At 67.0% G+C, this 10,894-nt stretch overlaps 2 protein-coding genes across 2 annotated transcripts in view; one reads left to right on the top strand and one right to left on the bottom strand.

Moving 5' to 3' along the window:
• CDH15 (cadherin 15) overlaps positions 1–7,148 on the top strand; it is a 10,083-nt gene extending 2,935 nt beyond the window's left edge. The window contains exons 2-14 of the mRNA XM_006027871.3: positions 568–714; positions 2,093–2,248; positions 2,431–2,575; positions 3,310–3,467; positions 3,761–3,889; positions 4,001–4,186; positions 4,363–4,616; positions 4,720–4,862; positions 4,948–5,184; positions 5,285–5,524; positions 5,614–5,750; positions 5,830–5,994; positions 6,245–7,148. Coding sequence (XP_006027933.1) covers positions 568–714; positions 2,093–2,248; positions 2,431–2,575; positions 3,310–3,467; positions 3,761–3,889; positions 4,001–4,186; positions 4,363–4,616; positions 4,720–4,862; positions 4,948–5,184; positions 5,285–5,524; positions 5,614–5,750; positions 5,830–5,994; positions 6,245–6,442 — 2,295 coding nt within the window. The 3' untranslated portion in view covers positions 6,443–7,148. The remainder of the gene's footprint in view (positions 1–567; positions 715–2,092; positions 2,249–2,430; positions 2,576–3,309; positions 3,468–3,760; positions 3,890–4,000; positions 4,187–4,362; positions 4,617–4,719; positions 4,863–4,947; positions 5,185–5,284; positions 5,525–5,613; positions 5,751–5,829; positions 5,995–6,244) is intronic.
• A 348-nt stretch (positions 7,149–7,496) lies between these two features.
• SLC22A31 (solute carrier family 22 member 31) overlaps positions 7,497–10,894 on the bottom strand; it is a 5,307-nt gene continuing 1,909 nt past the window's right edge. Inside the window, exons 2-9 of the mRNA XM_006027870.3 lie at positions 10,395–10,529; positions 10,151–10,305; positions 9,623–9,791; positions 9,066–9,211; positions 8,878–8,986; positions 8,437–8,651; positions 7,992–8,103; positions 7,497–7,881 (exon numbers count right to left, since the gene is read on the bottom strand). Coding sequence (XP_006027932.1) covers positions 7,497–7,881; positions 7,992–8,103; positions 8,437–8,651; positions 8,878–8,986; positions 9,066–9,211; positions 9,623–9,791; positions 10,151–10,305; positions 10,395–10,529 — 1,426 coding nt within the window. The remainder of the gene's footprint in view (positions 7,882–7,991; positions 8,104–8,436; positions 8,652–8,877; positions 8,987–9,065; positions 9,212–9,622; positions 9,792–10,150; positions 10,306–10,394; positions 10,530–10,894) is intronic.

Here is a 10,894-nt window from a genome sequence, read left to right as displayed (position 1 = left end):
TTGTGGTTGGGTGGGTGCAGCAACAGCTGGGGAAGGGGCACGCTGGGAAAGGGGGTGGTGAAGGATGGTTGTAGGGGTGGTGTCTTGCTATATATATGGGGGGTGTTTGCAGTGTGTGCATGCATGTCCACGCGTGCACACGGGGGTGTGGGTCTGCCTGGGAGCATCTGTGTGCGCAGGGTGTGGGTCTCAGGGGCAGCACTGACACCCCCACCCCCCGCCCCGCTCCAACCACTAGGCCATGCTGCACCCGGGGCGGTGGGGAAGGGGCAGCTCAGAGAAGCTGGGTCGTCTTGTCGTAGCTCCCGGCAGCCGCGAGGTGTCACTGCAGCCCCACAGCTGGGGAGCGCTGGCCCCATGCCCGTGGCCCCTGCCCGCTCTCTGTGCCCCCCACGCTCCTCTGCCCTGCGCCACCTGCCCAGGGGCCAGCCGGGGCCGGTGGTGGGTGAGGAGGGGTGCCGGGTGCTGCCACCCCCGTGTTCTGTAGCCAGCCCCCCAATGCCCACCCCCACCTCAGCAGGAGCTGCACCCCCAAGTGCCAACACCAGCTCCTTCTCCTCCCTGCAGGGCCCCGACCCATCCGGTGCAGCACCCGCGGCCCCGGTCCTGCGCCCGTGGCGGCCGGAGGGGCCCCGGCGAGTGAAGGGGGCCTGGGTGATCCCCCCCATCAGCGTCTCCGAGAACCACAAGCGCATCCCCCACCTCCTGGTGCAGGTAGGAGCCGCTGGGCCGGGGGGCTGACCTGGGGGGCTGTGCTCGCACCCCTCCCCCCCACCCTCCATTGTCTCACAAAAGGCCATGTGCGCTCACTGACTTGCACACGTGCATTGTGAACACACACCTGCAGCCTCCTCCATGGCACACACATGCACACGCACACACACACAGGTGCCAACTTGCATGTATGTATACACACACACACACACATTCAGCCTCCTCCATGGTGTGCGGTGTGTGCACGTACACTTGCATACACCCCGTCATGAACATTCATGGGCAGCCTCCTCTATCACACGTGCACGCGCATGCACACACCCCCACCTTGAACACACACATGCAGCCTTCTCCATGGCATATGCACATGTGAACACGCACATACACACATACAATATCTGCCAACTTTCAGGTGTACACACACACACACACACACACACACACACCACTTACCCACCATGAACACACATTTGCAGCTTCCTGCATGGTACATGTACACAATATCTGCCATTTTACATGTATATCTTTATGCACATATGCAAGCTTGCAGATATTATGTGTGTGTGTGTATATGTACCTCTGTGTGTGTGTGTGTGTGTGTTTGTGTGTGTAGGGTGTTTATAAAGTCCTTGTGCAGCTTTAAACTGTAATAACTTTGGATGTGCACATGATGGAAGCAAACGGCAAACGGGGATTGAAAGCAGAACTCAAGTTTTAACTCAATACAGCTCAAATTGCTCGACTTCAATAAACGCATCTCATGAGACGTCGTTCAATCTGATTTTCCAGCTCATAGAAAACATTTTCCAGTTGCTGCTGTGAGATTTCATGAATTGCGCTCGTGATCCTTACCCTGCGCATAGCTTACACTCTGCTAAAAAACGTAATGAATGATGCTTTCAATCGCCGTTTGCAGTTTGCTTCCATCGTGTGTGCATCCAAAGGGATTAAAGTTTAAAGTTGCACGAGGACTTTTACAAACACCCTGTGTAACACACGCACATGCCCATCATGAATGCATGTGTAGCCTCCTCCATGGTACATGCATGCACCTGCCAACTTGCACACACACACACACACACACACACACACACGTACATGTGCACCTGTGCACACACTAATCTACCGTTGCGTGCAAGGCCACAGCCCCCCCCAGCATTGTGCACAGGACCCCTCCCCTTATGCCCAGCCCTCACGGTGCACTGCAGAGGTGGGGGCACGCACGGGTGGGCAGTAGCAGGGAGACTCAGTGGTGGGTGAAGCAGCACATGCCACCTTGGGCATCTCCTAGGGAAGGGTGGGGTTGGGGTGGGAGCTGTGAGCATCCTGCAGCAGTGCCGGCCCCATTGCTTCCTGGGTTTGTCCCCCACCCCGCCAGATCAAGTCGGACAAGCAGCAGCCCGGGGGCGTCATCTACAGCATCAAGGGGCCGGGGGTGGACGAGGAGCCGCTGGGCATCTTCTCCATCGACAAGCTCAGCGGGAAGGTCTTCCTCAACACCGTGCTGGACCGGGAGCAGAACGAGCGCTTCCGCGTAAGCCCGGCTCCCCGGACCCCCCTGCCCCTGCAACACAGCCTCCTGCTGGGGTGCCACAGCACTGGTGCGCCTACCCCTCTGGCTGGCTGCCCTTCCCCTAGCCGGGGGGGTTTGCAGCTGCCTGGGGGTGGGCACTGCGAGCTGCCGGTGCGGTGTCTGACACCCCGTCCTGTGCCCAGCTGAAGGCCTACGCGCTGGACCTGGGGGGCAAGACGCTGGAGGACCCCACTGACCTGGAGATCATCGTGGTGGACCAGAACGACAACCGGCCCCTCTTCCGGCAGGAGGTGTTCACGGGGCACGTGATGGAGGGCGCTGAGCCAGGTGGGTGCATGGCGGGGCTGGCACTGAGCCAACGGCGCGCTTTGTTGTATGTGCCAACGGCGTGCCCTTGTCGCCACAAAGGCTACCGGCATCCCGGGCTGCATTGGCAGGAGCGTTGCCAGCAGATCGAGGGCAGTGATGGCTGCTTCCCCTCCATTCAGCGCTGGGGAGGCCACATCTGGAGTCCTGCGTCCAGCTGTGGGCCCCCCACGGCAGAAAGGATGTGGACATGTGGGAGAGAGTCCAGTGGAGGGCAATGAAAATGGTTGGGTGCCTGGGGGGCAGGACTGGTGAGGAGAGGCCGAGGGAAATGGGCTGATTGAGTCTGGAGAAGAGAAGACGGAGGGGGATTGAATAGCAGCCTTCACCTCCCTGCCGGGGGGCTGCAAAGAGGACGGAGCTGGGCTGTTCTCAGTGGGGGCAGATGGCAGGACAAGGAGCAATGGGCTCCAGCTGCAGCAAGGGAAGTTGAGGTTGGATATTAGGGAAAACTCTCTCACTAGGAGGGTGGTGAAGCACTGGGACAGGTTACCCAGAGAGGTGGTAGGCTTTCCATCCTTGGCAGCTTTTAAGCCCCAGTTCAACAAAGCCCTGGCTGTGATGATGGAGCTGGGGCTGGTCCTGCTTGGAGCAGGGGTTGCACTAGATGTGACTTCTGCGCTCCTTTCAACCTTCCTTGTGTGTGATTCTGTGACCATGTGTGTGTGTGTGCGCGCGCATGTGTGTGTTCACAGGTACCCTGGTGATGACGGCAGAGGCCACGGATGCCGACGACCCCAACACGGACAACGCGGTGCTGCAGTTCTCCATCCTGGAGCCAGCCACCGGTGCCTTCCACATCAACGAGACCACGGGCGAGATCCGCACCGCCCAGGCCGGGCTGGACCGAGAGGTAACCGGCCCTGGGGACCCGGCTGCTGGCACTATGGGCTGGGCGGTGCCCAGGGCACTTTGCAAGCAGAGCTGAGGTGCTTGGGGCAGCCCCGGGGTGGCGTTGGCAGCATCTGGGTGTGGGCTTTCAGTAGGTCGAGGTGTAGGGGGCACAGGGCTAATGCAGGGGGGTGATGGAGGGCAGGCAGGCAGCCCAGCATGGCTCAGACGCGGTGCCCGGGCCGTGCAGAGAGGCAGTCACTGGGGGCACAGGGCCACGCTGGCAGTGCCAGGTGGTGACCCGTGCCCATCCAGGCAGTGGCCGTGTACAACCTGACGCTCCAAGTAGCCGACATGTCCGGGGACGGCCTCACCACCACGGCCGCCGCGGTCATCCACGTGGACGACATCAACGACAACCCGCCCGAGTTCACGGAGGACGAGGTAGGGGCTGGCGCCTGGGGGCCGGGGCAGGACGCCTGGGTCCCTTTCGCCCCATTGGGGGCCGGCGGGAGCGAGCGGGGCAGAGCGGAGCAACCCCGTCCTCTCCCGCAGTTCTCCCTGGAGGTGGCGGAGGGCGCGCGGGGGGCCGAGGTGGGCCGCGTGCTGGTGCACGACAAGGACCTGCCCGGCTCCCCCAACTGGCTGGCGCGCTTCACCATCCTGGAGGGCGACCCCGAGGGCGTCTTCGCCATCCGCACCGACCCCCGCACCAATGACGGCGTCCTCTCCACCGCCAAGGTGAGGGCTGCTGCAGAGATCCCCCCCGCCAGTGCGCGCACCCCTGCCAGGGGCAGCTATGCCACAGGAGGGGTGGCACAGAGTAAAGGGCACTTGACCTTCCTTGGATGGGCTGGGACCCTGCTGGATGACAGCACGTGCCCCCACACTGACCCTCTCCCCCCTTCTCCCCCCAGGCACTGGACCACGAAGTCCGGGACCGCTTCGAGCTCACGGTCTCGGTGCAGAACCAGCAGGTGCTGGACCCCACGGCCCCGCAGAGCGCCCGGGCCCTGGCCACGGTGCACGTGCACGTGCGAGATGTCAACGAGGCGCCCGTCTTCCCGGAGAACCCGCGCTTGGTGAGCGTGGCCGAGGGGGCGCCGCCTGGCACCGAGGTCACCGTTTACCGCGCCAGCGACCCCGACATCCGCCAGCCCCAGGCCCTCAGGTGAGACCCACCCCAGGGCAGGGGCAGGAGCCAGCCCTCGCCGTGCACCGGGGATGCCAGGGGGGTCCGGGGGTCCCGGTGACCAGTCTCCGTCTGCCCCCAGCTACTCCCTGGCCTACGACCCAGCAGCCTGGCTGCGGGTGGAGCCGGGCTCCGGGCGGGTGCTGACCACGCGGGAACTGCCACGGCTCTCGGCCTTCCTGCAGGGAGGCCTCTACACGGCCCTCGTCCTGGCCAGCGACGATGGTAATACCCCCTCTCCCCAGCCCCGGGAGGGCATTGGGGCAGTGCCAGGCCCTGACCCCTGTTTTATGCGCTCCCTTGCGCCCAGGCGAGCCCCCGCTCACGGCCACGGGGACCCTCTCCATCGAGATCTGGGAGGTCAACGACCACGCGCCCGTCCTGACCCCGCTGGCGGGCGGCGTGTGCAGCCAGCCGGGCCGGGGCCGGCCCCTGCTGCTCAGCGCTACCGACGAGGACCTGTCGCCCCACGCCGAGCCCTTCAACTTCAGCCTGGGCCACGGAGACCCCCAGCTCGCCCGCAACTGGACCCTCAGCCGCGTCAACAGTGAGGGGCTGGGGCAGGAGGTGGGGGCAGAGCCCGGTCCGCGGGGCATGCATGGGCACCATGTCCCACACCTCTCCCTGTCCCATCTCCCTGCCCGCAGAGACCCACGCGGCGCTGAGGCTGCTGGCGGAGGTGGCCGAGGGGCTCTACGTGCTGCCCGTGCTGGTCCGCGACTCGGGGATACCACCGCAGGAGCGGAAGCAGGCGCTCAACGTGTCCGTGTGCCTCTGCGGGGACGGCGGTGCCTGCTGGGACGGGACGACGGCTGCCTCCGCGGTGGGTGCCGGCCTCAGCTTCGAGGCCCTCATGATCGTCCTGGGCACCATCATCCTGCTGCTGCGTAAGTGAGACCGCGGCCCGGACCTTGCCCCGCTCCGCCCCCGCTCCCACCGCCCCAGCCCCACGCGCCGTGTGCATCTGTCCCGGCAGTGCTGGTCCTGCTGGCAGCCGTCGGGGAGCGGTGCCGGCGGCGCGCGCTGCGCAAGCTGCTGCTGGCGGGGTCGCAGGACGACCTGCGGGACAACATCCTCAACTACGACGAGCAGGGCGGCGGCGAGGAGGACCAGGTGAGACCGGGGAGGGGGATCTGACCCTGCACGGGCAGGAGGAGCCCCCAGGACATCCTTAACCCTGCCCTCCCCGCAGGACGCCTATGACCTCAACCAGCTGCGCCACCCCGAGCTGTTCCCGCCGCCGTCGCCGCGGGGCAAGCAGCCGCTCCGCAGGGACGCACCGTACAGCTACGGCTCCCCGCCGTACCCCCGGCGCCTGCCCGCCGGCCCCTCTGACATTGAGGACTTCATCAACGAGGTGAGAGGGGGCAGGTAGGCCGTGGGGACCTCCCCCCGTGGCCCCCAGCCAAGGCCTGGGGTCCTGTCCAGCCCAGGGAGCTCCTGGGGCAGCGGCAGCCTGCTCCAGGTTTACTTTCGAGAGGAAGATGCCCCGGCTGCCCGCCCCACAGCTCCGGCAGCACCCAGCCCTGCTCCTCCAACATACCCCAGGGTGCACGTGCACCCCGCTGGAGAGCCCTGCTATGCCTGACCCCTTCCTGCACCCCCAGGGGCTGGACGCGGCCGACAGCGACCCCAGCGTGCCTCCCTACGACACGGCTCTCATCTACGACTACGAGGGCTCGGGCTCCGTGGCCGGGACGCTCAGCTCCATCGTCTCCAGCCTGGAGGACGGCGACCAGGACTACGACTACCTCAACGAGTGGGGGCCGCGCTTCCGGCGCCTGGCGGACCTGTACGGGCAGTAGGGGCGGCCGGGGCGCTGCGCCAGGCTGCACCGCTCCAGTGTCCAGCACGGGCGCCTGCGGCACAGGGGGACTTTGCTTTCAGCGACACACGTGCACTAGGGTTTTCCCAGCTTTTAACCCTAAACCTGTAAGTTTTTGCACAGGGGAGAAGACCCCCAAACCCCTGTCGCACGGGACAGCGGCCCCCTGCCCTGGCCTAGCCCCCCCAGCCCGGCTGGGAGAAAGCACCGGTGCAGCGCAGCGGAGGCTCAGGCCGGGTCCCTGCTCCTGGCTGCAGCCCGTAGCCCATGGAGCGATACAGGGCAGGGCGCTTCCTTGCAGAGGCAGAGCAAGGCGGGAGGGAAGGGGATCCTTTACCCATGGCGGAGGGACGTCGAGGCTGGACTTTTGCAGCAGCGATGGAGCCAGCCTTGGGAGCGTGGGCCAGAGCCTGAGAGCACAGAAGCCGAGGCAGGGGCCCAGACAGCAGCCAAGCAAGCAGCACCAGGCTGGGGGCAGCAGGAGAGGACAAGGGCCCAGGCAGGCACCAGCCAGCAAGGGGCACCACTAAGGCAGGGAAGGGGACTTGGAGCCTGGAGAAAGGAGCCAAGACCACCGCAGGCAGCCCTAGCCCTGTGGGGGCAGGCCCAGGGGGTGAGGACCGCGTCCGTGCACCCAGGCCAGGGGAAGGGCCCCGGCGGCTGGGAGAAATAAAGCAGAGCCAAGGCCGGGCTAGAAACAAGGCACTTTATTGGCAGCGCCGGGCACACAGGGAGCGTCACCCCCCACCCCCAGCTGAGCCCTGCCAGGGTGAGGTCTGCCCCCGGCCTGCAGGGTAGGGGGACGGGCACCGTGTGCTGCGGGACCCCCCCCCAGGCACAGCATGGGGCAGGGACGCAGAGGGTCTGTCCTGAGCACAGCGCGGGCGCCTTGCAGCCCGTGGCATACACTCACAGGACCACCCCAGTGCCCAGATGCCCCATGCAGCCCCCAGCCACCCCCGGGCTCCACCCCTCCCTGCCCGCGGCCGGTCGCAGCTCCCCCCCTTCACGTCCATACCAAACACTGGACCCAGCTATGTCCCCAGACGGGACCCGTAGGCACGGGGGGTGGCCGGCAGCAGGTGGGGGCCCCGGTGCCTGGAGCCCAGCAGCTTCTTGGTGGCCGTGACAAGGCGGGCATAGCTCTGGGCATCATCCTGGAGCGGGGCCAGCCGGTCCTTGCGGTGCGAGGCCCGGAGGAGCGCGGGCCGGCGCCGGCGCTCCCCGTCCTCCAGGGACTCGGGCAGGGCCTTGCCCTTGGGCTCAGGCAGCAGCATGATGCTGAGCACGGAGAGGATGGCAAAGGAGGCAAAGACTACATGGTGCAGGAAGAAGCCGCGGCTGTTGCTGATGGCCATGATGGGCGCCGTTGCCTGGCCCATGAAGCTGGCTGCCAGGATGAGGCCCAGGCCCGAGCCCCTGCAAGGGAGAGCAGGCTTCAGCACCCAGCCACGGAGGGGAAGTAGGTCCTATGGCTCAGCACTGCCACGTGCCCACCCCTGAAGGGGCAAAGCAGGGCCCTCTCCTACCTGAGCACGGTGGGGAGCACCTCGCCAGCGAAGAGGATGCTGAGCATAGCGACAGCGTGCGAGGAGGTGATGCCCAGGACAGACAGGGTCAGCACCACCGAGGCCAGCAGGTCTGGGGGGCGGGGGGAAGGGAAGCAGTTAGGGGCAGCAAGTGGGTCTCCCCAAGCCTGGAGGAGCAGGCTGGAAATCGAAAGCAGGACCAGCGCCATCCATGGGATGCTACAGAGCCGAGGGTGGGAGAGGAGGTCTCCCATGCTATATCCCAGCCACCCCTGGACTGGGGGGGTTCCCCCGTCACCCCGGAGCGCCCAGGGGCACTCAGTACAGGCAGCAGGAAGCCAGAGGGGTTGGACTCCCAATTCCCCCGTGGCCCTGGGAGCACCCCTGCGTCACGCAGGGCAGAAGTGGAGCCCGAGGGGTGCTCGTGAGCCGCCCCGCGCCTTACACTGGGTGAGCGCCAGCAGCAGCAGCGAGACGATGCCCGTGAGGATGGTGCAGAGCAGCAGCATGGCGCGCCGGCCGAAGCGGTCCACAGTGAGGCAGAGGCAGAGGCAGGCCACGGCCTCCCTGGCCGCCAGCAGGAAATAGGAGAAGTAGAAGCGGGGTGGGTAAGGTGCCAGGTTGCGGGTGAAGCAGTGTCGGATGCCGTTGCCGATGAACCTGGGGGGAAGACGCACGTGCACACGTGTGCGTCTGTACCTGTTGCACCTGCCACCTTCCAGGCTCAGCCTGGTCCGAGCCACGGGGCTGCAGCAGCCCCGGCAGGCACGGCCGGGACAAGGGGCACACGGGCCGGGCCCGGAGCCCACGCCAGGGGCAGGAAGACGCCGAGGAAGAAGTGGGGGGACCCCAGCAGCCCCCAGCGCCCATGCGGTGGGGTCCTTACGCAGTGAAGCCTAGGATGAGGCTGTTCTTCCAGATGACGCGGGTGTCGACGATCTCGCAGACCGAGTGGTACCGGGGCAGCGGGGGCCCCTCCGACAGCGAGTCCAGCTCTGCCGGTGCAAGGGGGCAGGGTCAGCGCGGGCACTGGGGCGGTGGCGGGCTCCAGCCCCAGCACCCCCCGGCCCTCACCTGTGAATAGGTGCTCCCGGCTGTAGAAGTCATCCTCCAGGGTCACGCCGTTGCCCTCGGCCAGGCGCCGCAGGACCTTCCTGCCCTTCTCCAGCTGCTGCGTGGCCAGGAGCCAGCGGGGCGACTCCGGGAAGAGCAAGGGGCAGCTGCGGCGGGGGGGCAGCACCACCATCAGTGGTGTCCCAAAGAGTGCTCCAGCCCCTCACCCAGCTCCAGCCCCCACCGGCGGCATTAGGGAGAAACCAAAAGCAGTCCCAGCCCCCTCCTCCCCCCCGGCCGGGCACAGACCCTACCGCACTCATGCCCCATGCCCAGGGACACGGCAGGCCCCCCCCCCGACTCTTCCCCCTCCCTGCGTCACCCCCCAGCTCTGGCCCATCCAGCCCAACAGCTCCAGCCTTGGCAAATATTTACCCGTGGCGCCCGCCCGCAGCACTCCAGATGGAGGGTGCGGGCGAGCTTTGATCCACCCCGGCCTTGGAGAGGCTGGAGCGGCACTTGACTGTTCCCAGAGGCCCAGAGCCCCCCCCATCCCGGCCGCGGGGGCCGGTCCTTACCTGGCGCAGACGGCCAGCAGTGCCAGCAGCAGGGTCACGGCGCCCTGCAGCACCCGCCACTCCTGGCACAGCACGGCCAGGCCGGGCAGCAGCAGCTCCCCCGCCACCCAGAAGAAGTTGGCCACCATGACCACCATGAGGCGGTGCGGGGGGTCACATAGCTCCAGCCCTGGGGAAGACACAGGCAGAGGATGCCCAGGCTGGTTGCATGGGACCCCTGAGCATCGGGCCGAGACAGCCTGGCACCCTGGTGCCCTGCTGCAGACCCAGGCTCCCCGACATGCCCCCCCATTGCAAAGCCCCAGCCCTATGGACGAGGCACCCTCTGCCCCAGAGCAGGGCCCTTGCAGCAGGGCCGAGCCAAGGTGACCCCCAGACAGGGCTGAGCTCTGCCCCGACTGCATCCCCTGCCAGCTTAGCGCTTTCGTGCCTGCAGAAGCAGGGAGACCGCGTTGGCATCAGAGCAGAGGTGCCCGGAGCCGGGGAAGCTGCAAGCTGCCGAGCGGGGTGGGAGCAGGGGACACTCACGTGCGACGTAGAGGGCGAGGAAGGCTCCGGCCAGCGCGGCCCCCAGCAGCATCCGCAGCACCAGCAGCATGACGTAGTCCGGCGCCAGCGCCACGCCGACGCCCAGCGGGGCCGCGAGCACCAGGGAGCACACGAAGCCGGCGCGGCGCCCGAACCTGGGGAGGCCGGGCAGGGCCGTGAGGGCCAGGCGGGTGCACCCGGGCAGGGGCAGGGGCAGGGGCGCGAGCACGGGCTGGGCTGTTACCTGTCGCAGGCCAGGCCCAGGAGGAGGCAGCCGCACAGCCAGCCCAGCAGGTAGGTGGTCTGCTCCAGGGGCACCTTCCAGTGGTTCGAGCACACCAGGTCCCACTGCGGGGGAGCGGCCGTGAGCTCCCTGCCGCTGCGGGGCTGCCACAAGCACCCGGGAACAGCCCGGAGACCCTCGGCCCCGGCCGCCCTGCCCTGCACCAGCGTGCCCAAGGATGCCAGCGGGACCCCAAGCCCCCGCACGGCCACTTAGGGAGCCCAGACCAGGCCTGTGCTGCCCAGGGTCCCCTTGGAGAGCAGAGGCGGAGGGCAGGGACCCAGGTCTGAGCTGGATTTCCCCCGTCCCACTCCTGCTTGCAGCCCCCAGCATGGCCGGTCCGACTCAGAGGCCGTGCCCCTCGTGCTCAACGGGGCGACCGACCGACCGGTCCATCCCCTGCCCGGCCCCCGAGCAGTCTGCCGTGGGGGCACGGCCGTGCACCCCCCGCCCCCCCGCCC

The sequence above is a fragment of the Alligator sinensis genome, unplaced genomic scaffold (assembly GCF_000455745.1).
Source record: "Alligator sinensis unplaced genomic scaffold, ASM45574v1 scaffold255_1, whole genome shotgun sequence".
NCBI classification, from domain to species: domain Eukaryota; kingdom Metazoa; phylum Chordata; order Crocodylia; family Alligatoridae; genus Alligator; species Alligator sinensis.
This window is presented reverse-complemented; position numbering and strand designations above follow the sequence as displayed.